The sequence below is a fragment of the Globicephala melas genome, chromosome 11, assembly GCF_963455315.2.
Source record: "Globicephala melas chromosome 11, mGloMel1.2, whole genome shotgun sequence".
NCBI lineage: Eukaryota > Metazoa > Chordata > Mammalia > Artiodactyla > Delphinidae > Globicephala > Globicephala melas.
This window is the reverse complement of record NC_083324.2, coordinates 319,058-338,522: the sequence shown is the minus strand read 5'-3', so window position 1 is coordinate 338,522 and position 19,465 is coordinate 319,058. Positions and strand designations below refer to the sequence as shown.

The 19,465-nt window shown below is 57.8% G+C and overlaps 1 protein-coding gene across 7 annotated transcripts in view; it reads left to right on the top strand.

Moving 5' to 3' along the window:
• The first annotated feature begins 4,294 nt into the window (after nt 1-4,294).
• ZXDC (ZXD family zinc finger C) overlaps nt 4,295-19,465 on the top strand; it is a 32,216-nt gene continuing 17,045 nt past the window's right edge. For 4 of the 7 annotated variants that reach the window (XM_030850732.2, XM_030850730.2, XM_030850729.2 and 1 more), the window contains exons 1-8: nt 4,295-5,150; nt 7,180-7,332; nt 7,421-7,499; nt 8,545-8,675; nt 11,915-12,085; nt 14,715-15,364; nt 16,211-16,273; nt 16,865-16,949. In XM_030850732.2, the coding sequence (XP_030706592.1) occupies nt 4,295-5,150; nt 7,180-7,332; nt 7,421-7,499; nt 8,545-8,675; nt 11,915-12,085; nt 14,715-15,364; nt 16,211-16,273; nt 16,865-16,949 (2,188 nt within the window). Of the gene's footprint in view, nt 5,151-7,179; nt 7,333-7,420; nt 7,500-8,544; nt 8,676-11,914; nt 12,086-14,714; nt 16,120-16,210; nt 16,274-16,864; nt 16,950-19,465 lie in introns of those variants that run through there. The other 3 variants (XM_070046573.1, XM_070046574.1, XM_070046575.1) reach the window with 3 other exon arrangements.

The following is a 19,465-nucleotide window of genomic DNA, read 5'->3' as shown; positions in this document are numbered from 1 at the left end:
CCCACATGCCGCGGAGCGGCTGGGCCCGTGAGCCATGGCCGCTGAGCCTGCGCGTCCGGAGCCTGTGCTCTGCAGCGGGAGGGGCCGCAACGGTGAGAGGCCCGCATACCGCAAAAAGAAAAAAAGAAAAAATTGTCAGTCATTCTTGAAAGGTGAAAAATCAAGCAGTGAAAACATGCATATTGCCACCAAAGGTTTTTCATGAAAACATTTTTTCTTTATTGTGGTAAAAAACATATAGAGTTTACCATCTTAACCATGTTTAAGTGTACAGCCAGTGGTCTTAAGCACATTCACGTTGCTGTGCAACCATCAACACCCATCGTCTCCGGAACTTGTTCATCTTCTCAAACTGCATCTGTGCCCTCATTACACAGACCTGCCCACACCGGCCCTTCCGCCTCCCCAGCCCCTGGCACCGACCATCCCACTTTCTGTCTCTAGGAATCTTTCTGTCTTTAGGGACTCACGTGAGTGGAATCACGTACTGCAGTGTTTGTTCTTTCATGACTGACGCTGACGTACTTCACTTCGCATAATGTTCTCAGTGTTCACCCATGTTGTCCCATGCGTCAACATTTCCTTCTTTTTTTTTAAGACTGAATAATACTCTGTTGGGTCCATAAATCACATTTTTATTTATCCATGCAGCCATCAGTGGGCAGTGAGGATGCCGCCGCCTGTGGTGAGTAGTGCTGCTGTGAACATGGGTGTGCAAATATCTGTTCCGGTCTCCGCTTTCAATTCTTTTGGGTTCATACCCAGAGGCGGGGTTACCCGCTGGGTCATATTGAAACCACACAACTGAGATGGGATTCGAACCCAGCCAAAACCCAGATTGGGACTCAAAGCCTCGGGCTGGGACTCAAACCCATGGTCTTTTAAGTAAGATGGTACACCTGGTCTCAGGACTTGGTGACGCTCAGGTTCTTTATGTCTCAGTGCAGAAGGAATTCAGTGAGAGCCGAAGTGATAGGTAAGAAGTGGATTTATTTAGAGAGCTACACATTCCATAGACAGAATGCAGACTGTCTCAAAAGGTGACAGCGGCCCTGGGAGAAACACTCCACAGACAGACGGTGGGCCAGCTCGGAAGGCGAGAGGCCCCGAAATATTGGGTGGTTAGTTTCTACGGGCTGGGTAATTTCATAGGCTAATGAGTGCGAGGGTTATTCCAACTACCTTGGAGAAGGGGGAGGGATTTCCAGGAATTCGACCCCTGCCTGCTTCTTGGCCTTTTATGGTCAGCCTCGGAATTGTCCTGGCCCCTGCGGGTGTGTCATTTAACTGATGCATTTACAGTGAGCATGTAATGAGGCTCAACGTCCACTGGAAGTTAGATTTTCTGTCATCTTGGACCTAATGGGTTCTCACCAGTTTTTGTCGTATCCACAACCTTTTAAAGGTTGTGCCCTGCGCTCTTCCCTCCTGTTTCAAGATGGTAATTCTATGTTTAGGTTTTTGAGGAACTGCTACACTGTTCTCCACAGTGGGGAAAACATATTTAATTATAAAAATTAAAGACACTCATGATCTAAAACAAAATGAAGAAGTGTCAAAGGGAGAGAAGTGTAGAGTGAAAGAGCCCTTTCCCACCTCGGTTCAGAGCAGTCAGGGTGCTAGCAGTGTCTGTGTCTTTCCAGAAACTTCCCCAGGATATGCAGGCACGTGAACACGCCTACAGTTTCCCCCCTAAATAAATGGGGTTCTCCCCAACAATGTTCTGCATGGACTTCTAACAATATACGTTTCATGGAGACATACAGAACATAAAAGTCACCATTTTAAAGTATAAGCGTTGGTGTTTTTTGTAGCCTCACGGTGTTGTGTGCTCATCACCACTAATTCCAGTACGTTCCATCACCCCGAAGAGAATCCCTTAGCTCTTAGCAGTTAGTCCTAATTTCCCGCCCTCCATCCCCTGGCAACCACTAATCTACTTTCTGCCTCTACGGACGTACCTATTCTGGACATTTCACATGAACGGTATCACACAATATGTGATCTGTTGGGTCTGGCATCTTTCCCTTAGCATGTTTTCAACGTTCATCCATATTTTAGCGTGGATCAGTACTTCATTCCTTTTTATGGCTAAATAATATTCCTTTCTGCGGAAAGGCCGTATTTTGTTCACCCCTTTGTCTGTTGATGGACACTTGACTGTTTCCATTTTTTTTTTTAATGTAGCATTATGCTACTGTGAACATTCACATACAAGTTTTTGTGTGGATGGGTTTTCATTTCTCTTGGATATATGCCTAGGAGTGGAATTGCTGGGTCATAAGGAAATTCTATCCTTGGCTTTTTGAGGAGTTGCCGAGCTTTCTTCCACAGTGGCTTCACCATTTTACATTCCCACCAGAAATATATGAGGGTTCCAATTTTTCCACACCCTCACCAACACTTGTTATTGTCCATTTAAAAAATTATAGCCATCCTAGTAAGTGTGAGTGGTATCTCACTGTGGTTCTGAATTGCATTTCCCTGATGAGTAATGTATGATACTGAGTTTTGTTTCATGGGCATATTGGCTAATTGTATTTCTTCTTTGGAAAAATGTCTATTAAGATCCCTTGTGTATTTTTAAATTGGATTGTCTGTTTGTGATTAAGTTACGAGTTGTAAAAAGTACATTCTGGATAGTAGATCCCCATCAGATATATGATTTGAAAATTTTCTCCCATTTTGTGGCTTGTCTTTTCACTTTCTTGTTTGTGTTCTTTGACTCAAAAGAGTATTTAATTTTGTTGAAGCCCAGCTGGTTTCTTTTCATTGGTTGTGCTTTCAGTTTCACAGCTAAGAAACCACTACGTAATCCAAGGTCACAAATGTAGTAGTTTTATAGTTATAGCTCTTACATTAGGCTTCGGATCCATTTTGAGTTCGTTTTTGTGTCTGGTACGAGGCGGAGGTCCAAACCCATTCTGGTGTATGTGGATAACCAGTTGTCCCAGGACCATTTATTGAAAAGATTGTTTCCTTCATTGAATGGTCTTGGAGCAATTTATTTTTGGCACAAATTCTTACATATAAATGTTTCCTGTTCTTTTCAATATTATTGATGTACCTTATTTTATTTATTTATTGGCCGTGTGGAGAGACCTAAGTTCCCCAACCGGCATTGCAAGCGCGGAGTTCTAACCTCTGGACCACCAGGGAACTCCTGAAGTACCTTATTTCTTCTTTTTTAAAAATAAATTTATATATGGCTGCGTTGGGTCTTCGTTGCTGCACGCGGGCTTTTCTCTAATTGCGGCGAGCGGGGTCTATGTTGTGGTGCGCGGGCTTCTCATTGCCGTGGCTTCTCATTGGGGAGCACCGGCTCTAGGTGTGTGGCCTCCAGTAGTTGCGACATGCGGGCTTAGTTGCGGCAGGTGCGATCTTCCTGGACCAGGGATCGAATCCGTGACCCCCGCGTTGGCAGGCGGATTCTTAACCACTGCGCCAGGGAAGTCCCCCGAAGCACCGTATTTCTGAAGAACTTTTAATAATACAGCATTCCTCAATCTAACACACATTTACTGAGCGTCTCCACTGCTAGCATCTGGGCACACAGCTGTGAATGACTCGACAGGGTCACCGTCCTCACGGAGGCTTCACTGGAACAAGGACGAACGGAACAACTGCAGTTGAGACTTGTCTGAGGGGCGGGGGGAGGGCACTCGGAGCGAGCCCCCCAGGCTGGAACCCGCTCGTCCTGCGGGAGGAGGGGGAGCGGGGCGGGGGTCCGGTGTGGGGAGCAAGGACAAAGCGGGGCCGCTCGGGGAGGGGGCGCAGCCGGACCTGCGCTTTGTTAGATCACGAGCGCGGCCGGCGGAGGACCGACCGGGGGCGGGGGCACGGCAGCCGCGGGGTCATCGTCCCGGAACGCGCGGGTGAGGCGCGGTCGGTCCGGGCGGGGACGAGATGCGAGGCAGCGCTCACTGAGGCGGCATGACCGCTCGGAGCTACAAGCCGCCGGACCGTCCCCGACCCACGGTTCCGCCGGTTCCGCCGCGCGACCCGGCCGGGGGCGTAACCCCAGCCGCTAGCGACCCACGCTGCACCGCCCACCGCGCGGAGCCCTGACGTCACGCGGCCTGGCACGCCCCGCGCCCCGCCCGCCGCTCCGCGCACGCGCGCCTCGGGCCGCCTCTGACGCGCGCCTCGGCCCCGCTCCGGCGCGCGCCGGGTCGCACTCCGCGCCGGGCTTTGGCGCCGACTCGCGTGCGTAGCGCACGGCGTCGCGCTCCTCGTGCGTGCGTGCGGGGTGGCGTTTCCGGCGAGGCGGTGGCTGGACGCGCAGCGGCCCAAGATGGACGCGCCGGCGCTGCTCGCCGCTGCGGCCCCGGCTCCACGCGGACCCCAGCTCGGCGGCGGCCCCGGCCGGACCCGCAGAACCCCGGGCTCAGCGCACCGCCGGCTGCTGCTGCTGCGGGACCCAGAGGACGGCGCGCAGGGGCCGCGGCGCGGGGAGGCCCGGCCGGCGGGCCCCGGCGGTGGCGACTCCTTCGTGGTGCTGCTGGAAGTGGCGCGCGGCGCGGCCGAAGCCCCGGGGCGGCGGGAGACCGAGCCCCAGCCCGGCGCCGCTGCGAGCCCGGCCGGCCGCCCTGCGCAGGTCCCCGGCGCCGCGCCTCTCGTGGGCCCCCGGGCCGCCGGCGGCCAGGACCTGCTGGTGCACCTGGAGCGTGGCGTCCTCGCGCTGGCCGCGCCGTCCCGGCGTCCGCCGCCCGGCCAGGAAGCCGCCAGCCCGGCAGGGGCCCGCCGCGCGTCCGCCGGCCCCGGCTACCGCTGCCCCGAGCCGCAGTGCGCGCTCGCCTTCGCCAAGAAGCACCAGCTCCAGGTGCACCTGCTGACGCACGGCGGCGGCCAGGGCCGGCGGCCCTTCAAGTGCCCGCTGGACGGCTGCGGCTGGGCCTTCACCACGTCGTACAAGCTTAAGCGGCACTTGCAGTCGCACGACAAGCTGCGGCCTTTCGGCTGCCCGGTGGGCGGCTGCGGCAAGAAGTTCACCACCGTGTACAACCTCAGGGCGCACATGAAGGGCCACGAGCAGGAGAGCCTGTTTAAGTGCGAGGTCTGCGCCGAGCGCTTCCCCACGCACGCCAAGCTCAGCTCGCACCAGCGCAGCCACTTCGAGCCTGAGCGGCCCTACAAGTGCGACTTTCCCGGTGAGCGGCGCCGGCGGGGCCCGGAGACGGGAGTTTGAGGCAGGTCTCGTCACTTAGAAAAGCTCCGTCCGGCGTGTAGGCGCGTGCCCCGGGCTGCAGGGACGCAGGGCCACGCGGCCCAGGCGAGGCCTTAAGGCGCCGAGGGGATGGTCGCGGAGGTGCGGTGCATCCACTATTGTGACGTTGAAAGCGTTGTTTCCTTCGGGCTTCACAGTTGCGTAAAGTTCTGAAAGTCGTCCTTATCTTCAGACGGAGAGACTCTGGGCAGGTGGATGCTGTGGGCGGAGGGGTCTTTCTCTGCTGTGAGTGCCCTGAGCTCTCTACCGGGATAGGCAGCTCTAGCTGCTCTCGGGGGGAATGTGTGTCTGCACGAGAGAAGGTTCCCGCCTGGGAAGGAGGGGCTGCGGTGCGGGGGCCACGCTGCAGAGCCAAGGCTGGGAATGGGGGCAGTGGGGCGGGCTGGGGGCAGGGTGCCCGAGGGCCTCCCAGGTGCCCTTCCTTAAAAGAGAAGCGCGAGTGTGTGCCCGGCGACCCTGTTGATGCGTCATGGACGCGGAGTGCGCTCCTTAGAATGTATGCTATGAAGTGCACTCACGTGTGGGCTTTTGAAAGGGCGGAAGAAAATTCACATGCTACCAGGTTCCCGTGTTTTCTTCCCACGTGCCCTGGCCTGTCCTGTGCACCCCATCTCCGTGGAGAGCATGGCTGTAGGCCGCTGATTCCGAACGCTTGGTCCTGCACTCGGAATCTGGCGGCGGTCGGCGGACCGCCCTCTAGTAAAAAGCTCAGGGACATCCTTCTGAGCGTAGTACCAGGAGGACCGGGGTCCAGCCTGCTTCTGGGCACGGGGTCACCCTGGGGGTTTTGAGGTGAATGGTACGCGGGGTGTTGGTTTGAGGTGGGCGGGAGCAGGAGAGGGACCAGGGAAGCTGCGTGAATGTTCCGGACCGGAGGGTCCTGAGGGGTGACCCAGGTAGACGCAGTGGGGCGCTGAGGAGGCTCCAGTGGGAAGGATTGCAAGCTGGGCTGGGAGGCTTGACTGTCGGGTGGGGGAGGGTGCTTCTTGCTGAGCCTGTTCAGACCTCCCTGCCGGAGTGTGGGAAGGCACCTAGGCCCGGAGTAAGGCATGGCCGGGGCTGCTGGGCACAGACAGGTTGACGCCCGAGAGGAGGCTTGGAAGGCATTCAGGAAGGTCAGCGTTTCCCGGTTACGTGTCGCTGTGAAAAGTGGGGTTCCCTGCGCTGTCCTGCAGAGTGCTGTGCGCCCCTGGCAGCACCGTAAAGGCTCTGAGGAGCGCTGCAGCGCAGACTCCTGGTCAGCGTCTCGTAGCCTCGTGTTTTCTGCCCTGTTTGAGCACTGAACCTTTCTGTCAAAGGAGAGCTAGTGATGTGCAAAGTCTGGTGGCTCAGCCGGGGTCGACGATGCAGGTGGTGGAAAAAGGCCATGTGAGCAAAGATGACCCCAGTGACCCTTGACAGAGCAGGGAACCCCCAGGAAATGGACCAAAGGGAGAGAGAAGCACGCTGCCAGAGGCCGGGCTGCCAGCCTCCAAGGACGTCCAGGGGACGTTTACGAGGGTGGGGGATGCGGCCTCACTCTCACAGGTGCAAAAGTCCCAGGTGTTACTGCAGTCGTTTGCAGCCCTTCCAAGCTCAGCCCGACCAGGCGGAATCTTGTTCCTTAGTCTCTGATTTCTCTCGTTGGGTTTCTGGTCTCACATGGGTGACCTGGGCAGTTGAGTCCCCACCGTGTCCACAGGGTCTGAGCTACAGAACTGGGGGCACAGCTGTGCTGGAGGACTTTCTCTTGATCTGGTGCTGTGTCTCCCGGTCACATGGGGACAGGTGGCCTGTGTGCACCGTGGGCTGCTGCTTTCGCTGCGAAGGTTTTCACTGTCTGGAGATGCTCCTCAGTCGTCGTCCTCTGCATCTGCCCCCGTGCACGCAGCGCCCTGGGGTGGCGACTGGTTGAGCTGAGTTGTGTGATTCTCGTCATGCCGGTGAGCAGGGTTTGTGTTTTCTCTGTTCAGGCTGTGAGAAGACGTTCATCACAGTGAGCGCTCTGTTCTCCCATAACCGGGCCCACTTCAGGGAACAGGAACTCTTTTCTTGCTCCTTCCCTGGATGCAGCAAACAGTATGACAAAGCCTGTCGTCTGAAGATCCACCTGAGGAGCCATACAGGTGAGAAGCCGGGGGCGCCTGGACCCCCTCTGCCGCCGGCGCAGCTCCCGTGTGTAATCACGTGGTGTGATTCTTTTTCCTTCCTAAGGCGAGAGACCTTTCATCTGTGACTCTGACAGCTGCGGCTGGACCTTCACCAGCATGTCTAAGCTCCTGAGGCACAAAAGGTAATCTTTACGCTCTGGTTGAACTGTCAGTTTTGAAAACAGGTGAGTTGTTTGTTAGTAGTAGAAGCCTATGGGTGGAATAACCTTTGGATTTCTGTGAGTTATAAAAAACAAACCAACGTGGATAACTTGGAGAATTCAGAAACCTTGTAAGAAGAAAACCACACAGGGTCTGATCCCCAGAGTCAGTGTTTTCTGTGTGTACTTGTTTTTAAGTTTAACTGGTATACTTAATATGCAATTTGATATTTAAAAAAAATTAAGGTTATAGACTAAGGCTTCGTCGTGTCTTTACAAACTTCCGGCGGCAGTGATGACGCCTTGGAGGACTGGGCCTCTGTGCAGGTGACACTCGGCGCCTGGCCTGTGTCCCTTGTTCGGCCTCTCAGCAGCTGTGACACTGAAGCTCTTGTTCTCCTGTTTTTGTTTCGTTTTGTTTTATACATTTATTTATTTTTATTTATTTTATCTTTGGCTGCGTTGGGTCTTCATTGCTGCGTGCAGGCTTTCTCTAGTTGCGGCGAGCGGGCGCTTCTCATTGTGGTGCGTGGCCTTCTCTTTGTGGTGGCTTCTCTTGTTGCCGAGCACGGGCTCTAGGTGCGCAGGCTTCAGTAGTTGCAGCCCATGGGCTCAGAAGTTGTGGCTCGCGGGCTCTAGAGCACAGGCTCAGTAGTTGTGGTGCATGGGCTTAGTTGCTCCACAGCATGTGGGATCCTCCCAGACCGGGGATCGAACCCATGTCCCCTGCATCGGCAGGCAGGTTCTTAGCCGCTGTACCACCAGGGAAGCCCCTTGTCCTGTTCTGCATTGGGAGCCAGGGAGGTTGGGTGGTTCGTCTGTACTTGCCCAGCTGGGATCTGAGGTGTCTACTTAGAATAAGGCTGTGTGTATGTGAGGTGGTGTCCCCTGCGGTGTGGACAGCCCGTGTACGAGCGGGGTTGCTGAGCGGCGGAAGCGGCTTCATCAGGGTCTCTGGGAGGCTGCTCCTCCTGAATGGAACGCTCTGCTTGTGAGTGGTCACTGCCTGTTGCTCTCTGTCCCGCAGGAAGCACGATGAGGACCGCCGCTTCCCCTGCCCCGTCGAGGGCTGCGGGAAGTCGTTCACCAGGGCCGAGCACCTCAAGGGCCACAGCGTCACCCACCTGGGCACCAAGCCCTTCGCGTGTCCTGTGGAAGGTAGGTGTGAGCCGGCCCCACGGCCGCCTGGACGCTATGCATGGAAGTTGCTTCGAGGTGCGTCGTGTCAACTGCACCGTGAGGTGGGCTCGGCTGCTTTTAGCCGGTGGCCGGGTCTTGGGAGCAGTGTGTCGGAAAGAGCAGATTCAGAGCGAGGCCGCGGGACTGGGCCCTGCGGGGGCGCTCTGCTGAGTCCCGTCTGGGTTTGACGGTTGTGAGGATCCGCTGACGGAACGTGTGAAGAAAGCCCATTTCGGCACGTGGCGCGTGTCTCGGACTCCGTAGCCGTGGCTCCTCACGCTGGGACTGGACAGCAGTGAAGCCGGGCTGGCGTTTTAGAGGCGCGATTCTGGGACGGCGGGCCGGGTCCCTCGGGCTGTGAAGTTGAACGCTGGCTCCGCCCTCCCTGAATCAGTGACCTCAGGCAAGGCTCTCTGGGCTTCAGTTTCCTCACCTGGAGAAGGGGATACCAAAGACCCACTTCCAGCTGAGCAGTTTCTGGAATGTAGCCCAGGTGGTCTAATCAGACCCAGGCCCGCGTCTCCCCAGGGCTCCGGTTGGGGCCACAGGTACACAGCTAACATGCAGGGTGCTTGGCGCACAGAGGAGGTCACCCAGAGGGTTCTTGGGGTGGGGGAGTGGCTCCCGGTAGGCAGGGGCGGTGGAGGCAGAAGGGCCGGTGTGGGCAGCAGGCTGAGGGCTCTAGGCGGGGTGATGGGGCCACAGTGGAGGTTTAGGCTGAGTCTGGGGTCCTGGGCAGATGGGCCGGTGCCTGGACAGGCGCTGGGAAGGGAGGAACGGCGTAGACAGCAGAGGCGCGAGTTAGAATGCATGGTGCCTGGCGAGGGTTCAGGAGCGGGTGCTGTGGAGGGGGTGGCGGCTGGGTCAGCGTCTCAGTTGAGACGGGGACATGGGGCACAGGCAGGAGGTGGGTGCGGACGCGCTGCGTTCCGGGAGCCCGCAGGCTTTGCTGACAGATGCTCGGGAGGCGGCGCAGGTGCTGCTGGGGCCTGAGAAGCGGGCTGGGGGCGGGACAGGTGCCGCGAAGGCGCCTGCGTGCGGCTCCCAGCCCTGCCTCTTCTCTGCTTCTGTCCAATGGGGCTGGTGGGGGCCCAGCTGGTCAGGGAGTTTAATTAAGGGCCGAGAGGACATCAGTAACCTGCCGCTGCCGGCAGGTCGAACCCTGGGAACTGCCCTGCGTGCGGGTGGGCAAGCAGAGGGCGCCCCGGGAGGGGCCTGAGGAGGACGAGGAGGACGCGAGGGGCCAGGTGGGCACTGGGCCAAGAGAACACCAAGTTTGGGAAAGGAGGCAAGTGGGCCGGTGCGAGGAGGAGCTGAGGGGCCGCGGGCGGCTGGAGAGACCTTGGGGGGGGGGTCTAACCCCTGCGGCGATGGCGGCGCGGGTGGGCGGGGCGCGGCTTCCCTCCTTCTCGAGGGGATTGAGGCAAAGAGGAAGGGGCAGGGCTGGCGACGGAGGAGGCAGGATTTTCCTCTTGGTAAGTGCATCCTTGAGAGCTCTGCGCAGGTCTGACATAGAGGGTGACCGGCGGCGCGTGGTCAAGGGGGCGGCAGTGAAGGCGGGCTGGCGGAGGCATCCCAGAATCCTTTGTCACACTTGCTGAGAGCTGACAGTTCTTGAGTCTGGGTGATTTCACCATTTTCTCTGGTTTTGTAGGTGTTTGGAACATTCTTAATAAGTTAAGAAGCCGCCACTCCCCGCCGTTCCCGTAGTAGTAGCAGGAGGAGGAGAGGATGGGGAGTGCAGCACGGCAGCGAGTGTGGACGGGGGCGGCCTGAGGGCGGCGTGAGCCTGGTGGGGCTTCTCTGGGCCTCCAGCCTGCCGTGGAGCCCACGGAACGTGGGTGCGAGCTGGGCAGACTCCTGAGGAGCTGGGTTTGGAGGGAAGCCTGTCTTTGACAAGTTGCTTCTGCCCTTCCCCTGGCGGGGTGGTAGCGTGGTAGAAATGGGTGGGGCTGTGTGTGAATATCCTTAATTTGTAAAGCAGTAACACAAGTCTCAATAGATTATGTTGTAATTGGGAAAACGTAGTCGTTGACACACATGAAAAAATGGTCATGCTTCTGATCATCAAAGGAAATACAAATTGAAATGATACCTGCGTTGTTCCCTGTGGAATTGGCAAGCATCTCCACAAGTAGAAACTCTGCTGGCGGCAGCATGGCGACGTCCCTGTGGTGGTCGACCCCGCCCTCGGGAAGGCTCTGTGAGGGTCCCAGCTGGGAGGGGGTGTGGAGCACGCGTGGCGACAGGGCCCCCGGGGGCAAGACCAGAGATGTCTCTTCTCTGTTGTCTTTCCCAAGTGCCCTGTCCTGAGCCTGACCTGAGCCTGACCTGGCAAATGTGTGTGAAGTTTTGTTTGAAAATGAAATCAGTTCAGGGGTAGCAGAGCCCTTACTGCCGTGGCCGTTTCCTCTCTGCGTAGCCTCTTTTCCTGCAGTAGCCCTCCTCCGGCCCCCAGCGACCCCGTCGCCTTCCCTGACATGCTGTAGCGTGATAGCGCAGTGGCGTCCTTCCTGGGCGTCCTGAGTACCGTGGAGGCCCCGCTTTACAGAGGGGGTCGAGACGGCCGTACACGGGTGGCCTGGCAGCCCCTCGGCCGCACCTCCTTGCTGTGGTGGCCACGCCGCCCGGCACCTCAGACGTGACCTGTCTCCTGAGACCTTCCCTCCTCTGCTCCCGGCACGCTGGGCGGCCTGACCCCGGGCTTTAGTCCGCCTGTGTTAGGACAGCCGGCTGCTTATGTGTCCCTACCAGGTGACGAGCTTGTGGCCGTCAGGAACCCCTCTTCCCTCCTGTGGCCCCGCCGTGCCGAGCTCCAGCAGTGGGACGTTGGGGCGTGAAGGAGGGCGGCTGTATCTCTGGGTCTGCCCCGGCTGTGTGTCTGCTCTGCGGACTTGGGCAGGGCCAACTCCGGGCTCCCCTCCTGCCTCGATTCCCGGCCATCTGCTCGGCCCGTCTGGGCAACAGCTTCTCAGGGGCGTAATGAGAGGAAGTGGCGGGTCTCTGGGGTGGTCTCCAGCCCCAGATGTCACGGGGTCGCAGGTTTTCTTCCAGTAGCAGCTTAATGGAGGCGGTCAGCCTGCTTGTGCAGGTCACGCGTCCTGTCTGCGGCCGATGCGGGGCTTCAGGCTTCCTCGTGATGCTGCCTGAGGGCGCTTGCGGGGGGCAGAGCGGGGACGCGGACCCTCAGGCTAACACGCGTCCCTCTCTCTGCCCAGGGTGCTGTGCCAGGTTCTCCGCGCGGAGCAGCCTCTACATCCACTCCAAGAAGCACCTGCAGGACGTGGCCGCTACGAAGAGCAGGTGCCCGGTGTCCAGCTGCCACAGGCTCTTTGCTTCCAAGCACAGCGTGAAGGCCCACGTGATCAGGCAGCACCACCGGCACCCAGGTCAGCCCCGCTCACGGCCCTGAGGGCGCCCAGAGTCCACGGGACGCGTGGCAGGGACCCCAGCTGCCACGCTGCGTGGCCCCGTGACCTCTCTTCTGCCGCTTCCCGCCTCTGACCCTCTCGCCCGCCCTCGTCTCTGAGGGGCTTCCACGGGGTTGGCCCTCGTAGCCTGGCTTCTGAGTCTCTCCTTGCGACCTTGTCCTGTATTCCAAGACTGCCTCCCATTGCGTCCGACTCCTTCAGCTCCTCCTGTCCACCCCAGTGCCTGGGAGAGTCCTTGGAGACGGGACAGAGCTGTTCCTGGACGTTCTGGGGGCAGAGCGTGAACCACGACGAGCCCAGAGGGGCAACTCTGGGCACATGGACCTGGCCGTCCTGCTACCTGGGGGCCTGGGACTGAGAATCCTGCCCCGTGCACCGGCCCCTGGGCGGGCCTGAGGGTCTGGGTGGCCCGGCGGCTGCCTCTCCCTAGAGCCGTCCCAGCACCGTGCTGTGCGGCCCGGCAGGCCTGCTGCTCCTGGCAGGGCCTGGAGGGTGAAGTCCTAGCTGTAGTTACCTGAGCAGCTGCTGCCAGGCCCTGCTCGGTGCCACCTTTGTGACAGGCCTGCCAGCCTCAGGCATAGCCGCTTCCCCGCTGTGATCCTGGGAGGGGCACCACTATGTGAAGCACGTGTTGGGCAGGTGACGGGGGCGGGGGGTCCCAGGCCCTGCATTTATGCTGTGACACGGGCTCGTGTCAGGTAGGTGATCGGGGGTGTGTGTCCCAGGCCTGGCGTTTACGGTGTGGCACGGTCTCGTGTCGGGTAGGTGACTGGGGTGCATCCCAAGCCCCACATTTATGATCTGACGTGGTCTTGCGTGGGGTAGGTGACGGGGGGTGGCCCAGGCCGGGCATTTATGATGTGACGTGGTCTCGTGTCGGGTGTGTGACGGGGTCCCAGGCTCGCCTCCTGATAACTAGGAGCTTGGGAGCATCTGTTTATTGTGGGCAGCTGTGCGGGTCCCCCTCATGTTGGTCCCAGCTGGGGCTCGCGTTGGCAGGGAAGTGCTGGAGTGAGGTCGTGGTGTGGCCTAGTGCTGGACGCTCTGTGCAAACATTTGTTTAATGATTTTTGGATGTTGACCCTTGCATGTTGGCAGGTCTCCAGTAAACATTTGTGGAATCAGCAAAATGCTAACAGGAAATTGATGAGCACACTGGTACCTGTTTGCCTAGATTATTATTGATTTTCTCATAGGGAGCTGAATCATCAAGGTTATCAAGGAAACTTTTGAAAAAGAGACATGTTTCCAGTTTTAATTATTTCAGAGGGTCACTGCCCTTTCAGAATGTTTCCTTGGTACTAGGTGACTATTGAAGCAATGGTAGATTGATCCAGTTCTTAAACGTTGAAGCAGCATGACAGCTGCAGGTGATAGGTTCTGAATTTGGTTGTCATTTATTTACTTTTGGGGGGATGGCGTCTCGAGTAGATTCTTTCATAGGTTCACAGTGGAAGCATCATAGGCACCTTGACGTGGGTCCACAGCCGGACAGCGTGAGCTTGGGATTCGCTCAGGGTTGGGAGGCAGGGATGGTGCCAGGCCGGGCCTGGGTGTCGGAAGCCGCAGGAGAGGGGCGGCCAGGGCCTCATCTGGCAGCTGTGCCCCGGTTCTTTGTGCTTCCGTTTCCTGTTTGCTTGGGCCTGGTGAGCCCTAGGGCTTGGGTGATCGGGTGTTCTTGTGTATGAACCCTCAACTTGAACATTCATTGAAGCTTCTTTACAGTGCGTTAGTGTTCAGTATTCTCCCAAGGGTAATCTGATTACTTAAAATCTTAATTGAATAACAAATAATCAAGTATTGGGAGAGCGCTGCGGCAGCAATGAAGTGAACGAGGGCGGCTTGTTGAGGGCCAGGCCCTGTGTCTGCCGCTGAGGGGCACAGACGCTGGGACCCGCGGCAGTGGGGGCGGTGGAGCCTGGAAACGGAGCAGCTCCATCCAGGAGGCCACGGCCAGGCCTGCAGAGTGTGGTGTCTGACCTGCGCTCTCCGCAGCTCCCTGGGGGCGCCCTGCTCCAGCCCAGAGGCAGGCGGGCCGGCAGCCCAGATCTTCCCCACTGTCCGTCCCTGCCCTTGCGCCCTCTCGTTCTGGAGAAGCTGCTTGTCGCGAAGTGGGCAGAGAGCTGGATGGGACGTGGGCCCACATAGCTGATGCCAGAAATGTCAGGGAGCCAGGGTTCAGCGTGGCCCGAGGCCTGCAGGTGTCTGCTCCGCGAGGGTGCTTGGTCTCCTAGGATGGCTGCTCGTGGTGGGGTGAGCTCAGGGTGTGAAGCCAGGAGGACTTGGGTTTGAGTCTTGCCTCTTCCGTCACTGGGCCGTGTGACTTTGGGGAGCGTCGTTGACCCAGGTCACGCCCGTCGTCTGGGGAGATGCCTGTGGGCTCGAGGCTCCGGGCAGCGTGGACAGGGCGCCGGGCGTGTCCCCCACAGTGCCTCGCTGCAGAGCGTGGCCGCCTGCAGGGCCAGGCACCGGCGGCAGGAAGAACCATCCTTGTCCCCTCGGTGGCCGCCTGCTCACGTCTTGAGCACATACAGAGCTCCCTGGTCTCTGAGGGCCTGAGGTCACCAGAGTGTTCCTTCCTTTTCAGACCTCTTCCCTCCGCTGGGAGCTCCAAGCGCGCTCGCGCCCACCAGTGACCTCAGCAGCCCCGGCCAGAGTGAGTTCAGCAGCGTGGACCTGGCGGTCCTCTTCTCCGACACGCCTGGCGACAGCGGTGGTGCCCCCAGGACCTCCGACGAGGCGCTCCGCACTGGGATCCTGACTGTCGACGTGACTTCTGTGAGCGCCTCTCTCGGGGGGGGCCTCCCTGCCAGTCAGGCTGCCTCAGGGCCCATGGGCCCCCTGGTCTTGGTGGCCCACGGTGACGTCCCACTGGGCCCGGACAGGCCCCTCGTCCTCGGGACGGCAGCCACGGTTCTCCAGCAGGGCAGCCTCGCTGCAGGTGACGTGCAGGCCGTGGACCCAGGGGCGCTGGGCTGTCTGGTGGCTCTGCCCATGAAGAGCTTGAGTCAGGACCCCCAGGCTTTGACCTCTGCGAGCGGCCCCCAGGGAGACAGCAGTGCCCCGGAGCTGCTGGTTCCCATCAAAGTGGAACCAGACTCGGCCCCCGACCCCGACGCCGTCAGACAGCAGGCGTGGAGTGGAGGGGCGCCGCAGCCTGTGGAGTCCAGCCCTGCAGAGGAGCTCGGACCTCGGAAAGACGCGGGACTTGGTGCGGGGACCGGCGGCTTCTACTTGGTATGAGGCGCTCTGTTCGGTCACGTCTCACACCCGTCGTGCGGTGTTCTGGATCAATCTGCGTGCAGACGTTTCTTAGGGGTTTGCGGAAGGATGGAGCTCCCGCCTGCAAGTCTGGAAATCTGAGCTCCAGTCTCGAGTCTGGAACGGACTGGTTTTTATGACCTTGAGCAAATCACTTAACGTGTCTGAGCCTTAAATTCTCACTTATTTCTAAAATGAGGGGCTTTGGCTACATGATTTCTAAGGTCTTTCTGAGTTCTGTGATTTGGTGATAACGTGTCTTTTCTTGAAAAAAGCTGAGGTATTTCATAATGTTGAAACGTTCTGCATTTGAGCCTATCACGTAATAGCAGATCCTCCTCAGATGGAGTCGTGGCCAAGAGGAATTGTGACATCAAATGTTTCTTAAGGCTTAACGGAAACTAAAACCATGCAAAAATTTTTAATTTGAATTAACAACAAAAAAAGGGAGTGGTCTGGGAGCCTTTGTCTCTGGAGGGTTATAAGAGCACTTCTCCAATTGCGAGACTTGGTAGTTAATATATTTTAACTATATTTATGTCAGTTATACATTTAATATAATTTAAAGTAATTTAATCAGAGATTCTTAAGAGAACGTCTTACCTCAGCCTCAGGTGGGAGTGATCGAGTAGGTTTTTCTTTGTGGTGCAGGTTAAATGTGATGGCGATGTTTATATTCAGAAAGTTAAATCTTATTTTACCGTGATATAAAGAAAAGTTACTCCTTTGAATCGGCGTTCTCTGTGACGGATGCGGCAGTGGCTGAGGGCCGGCGGAGCACGAGACTGACCCTGACCCTGACCCTGTCCGTTCTCTCACTAGCTGTGTGACGTGGGCCAGCCTGGCGTCTGTGAGCCCAGAAGGCGCGTGGCGAAGGGGCCGCAGGTACGCCCGAGCCTCTCTCTGTGGGGATGGGGGTTCCACCGTGTCCTCGCAGTGCGTCCGCAGGGCTACGGCGCTCCCAGTCCCGTGTGCGTACGTCAGGTCCCTCGGAAGACGCCCCGGTTCAGTGATGCACTTACCGCTCTGCTTTGCCGGGTGGGACCCCGAGTGGAGCAGCTGCCCTGAGCAGCCTCCGTGGGGGACACGGCCCGGGCCCCCGGGGTGGCCCAGCGGGCGTGGTGTGACACGTCCTGCAACCCGGGGAGGGGCCGCAGTCAGTGAGTCCTGGTCACTGAGGACACACTGGTTCCGTGTGTCAGACAGCAGAGTGGCCTGCAGTTCACTTTCTGTGTAAAATATTTTAGTATGTTTTAGACTTTGAAGGAATAAACTTCGCTTCTCTGGATAATAAAATCACGTATATGGTTCCAACTCAAAGTCCGTGCAGCTGTCGCTGTCACTGGATGTGGTATTTGATTCTCTGAGCCTTTGCTGGGGTCTGTTCAGGAAGCAGACCCCGCGCTCAGTAGGTCCCCCGCTCCCCTCCCTCTACTGTTTGGGTCCCGTGACTGATACGCTTTTCTTTGGTCTCAGGAAGGCGGGGGCTCAGCAAGAACTGATTCCCGAGCCATTCAACTAGCCAAGGAAAAAAAGCAGAGAGGAGCTGGGAGCCACACAGGTGAGGCTGTGTGCGGGGAGGGGGCCGGGCGTGTCTCGTGGAGCCCCGCAGGCGGCATGTGGCGCTGTGGATCCCCGGTGCAGGAGCGCTTCTGATTTTAAAGTGTCGGCATCTTGTTTGAATTTAAAGAAAAAACACTAGACAGGACCTGCTAGTTGGTGACCTCCTCCGTCCATCCTGAAAATGGGGTAGTGGGCACAGTGCTTAAGGGAAACTGAGTCAGTCCTTTTGTGAAGGTGACGCTGAATTCTTTAAATAACGTTATTTTGTAGATTTCATTGTATAAAAAACATTTATCTAAAATATATTTTAAAACATCGAAAGGTATGTAGGATTAGCAGTATACTAGTTTACATCTTTTTCTTAACATGACAGTGTCTTATTTCACGTAATGGTAGCGCCCTCCTCTCTGGGGCGGTAAATAGTGCCCCCTGGTGAGCGTGGGCCCTGTCGGCATTCGTGCCAAGGAGGGCCCGCCCTGCGGTTCCCGAAGGCCGGGGCGGGGAGGGGGGTTATTGTGGGGGGGGCTTCAGAGATGGCGGTGGCAGGTGGTGGTGGCGTCCATGAGGGCACAGTTGGTGAGGGACCGGGGCCTCAGCTCCGTGGAAGTGGAGCTGCTCTGGGGCGGCATCCGTAGAGACAGTTTTGTTTTCATTGTTTTTGTAATATTTCAGCGTTATCTTTTTAAAAACAAGGACACTTAAGAACATTCCAGGCACTGTCATCACCTCTTTAGGAGTTAGCAGCACGTGTTTGCTTAAAGTCAGCACCTAGCCGGCGTTCCCATTTTCAGTCGTTTCAGATGCCACGAATGCTTTTATGCCTGTTTATTCTAATCACCCAAGTAAGGCCCGTATTTCCTGTTGGTTGTTGCAGGTCTGGGGTCTCTTTCACACTCGTAGCCCCGCCCGTGTGTGTGTGCGTACGTGTGTGCGCTGGAGGCTGGGCAGTTTGCCCCGTCAGGTTGGTGGGTCTCACGCTTCAGGGTAACAGGTCACTGTCTCCGTGTTTCCTGTAAACCAGGCGCTCCGGCTGGAGGCTTTGCTCTGACTCGACTTAGAGTCTGTGGGGCCCTGACGGCCAGCCCAGCCGCGGACGCCCCGGGTCTGGACTGCTCATCATCAGGCTGTAGGAGGACGCTGATGTCTTTCCCATTTCAAGCTAGAACACTTCTGCTCATACAGGAAAGTCAGCAGAAATGTCTACACTTTTCTCTTAATCAGTTTTCAAAATAACGAGCTAGCTGGTTTCTTTGCATCCTCCAGGGGTGGTCAGGGTACTTTATACGCTCATTGACTATCGACTTTCCAGGGAAATAGAAATCTGGAACCCGTCCAGTGTGCAGCCTGCACACGTGACGGCAGGGGAAGAGCTTCTTCTTGGGGTGTGCAGGCTCACCTTCGCTCACCTTTGCCCCGCGTGACCTGGAAAGCCCTCTTGTGTCCCGTAACAGCCAGGAGGTGGGGGAAGATAAATAGAGACCCGCAGCCCCTTTCCAGAACCCTCGGGGCCAGCTGTGTGTTTCCCTGACCCTTTACTTTGGGGGCATTTTAGACTTGCAGAAACACGCTTCCATGTGTGTTGTCCCCAGTTGTGGTGCCCTTCACCCACCCTCCCTCGTGTGGACGTGGTCCGAGATCATGTGTGTCCGCAAAGCTGGGGAAGGACCAGGGCCACGGGCCACTGATGGGCTCGGGCCTCACGTGCACGTGGCGGTCCCCTGGGGCCCTCTTCTACCCAGGGTCCTGGGTCAGCCCCTCGGCCTCTTCCACTGTGCTGCCCCTCGACCTTCCAGATGCTCCTGTTGAGATGCTGGCCCTTCAGTCCAGGGCGTCGCTCCCTTCGGGTCTGTCTGGTGCTTTCTCTTGATTGGACCAAGGCTGTGTGTTTTGGGGGGCCCAAAGTGAGGTGCCCTTGTCCCTGCATCTTGTCGGGGTCCATGCAGTAAACTTATTGGGGCAAAGCTGACATTGGCCCCTTGGTTAAGGTGGGGTCCGCTGTGTCCTCCATGGTGAAGTCCCTGCTTTTCCCTTTGTAGGGATAAATGTCTGTTTTGAGGTGGCTACTTTGGGCTGGAGTGCAGACCTGCAGGATTACCGCACTCTCACACCTCCAGCAAGTGTGAGGGTCCCTGTGACTCTCTGGGTTCACGAATTCTCTAGAAGGGCTCAGAACCCATGGTTACGCATTATCGGAGCAAAGGGACACACAGTACAGCTGGCTGCAGGCAGAGGACACTCTCAGCGAAGCTGCCAGCCGCCCTGTCCCTGGCGCTGTGGTCAGTGCTGACGGCCCCACCCCCTCCGGAGGCCGAGCTGCCCCTGTGGCCCAAGGCTGCCACCCCGAGTCACATTGTCAGACTGTCTGAAGGGGCCTGTCTGCCAGATGGTGCGCTCCAGAGGCCTCGAGACTCCTTCCCAGGGGCTGGGCCACGGGGCGAGGTTAGCCCGGTCCCACGCTGCGCCGGGTCCGTTCTCCTCACCCGCCCGCTTGTCCGCAGGTGAGGACAGCTTGGC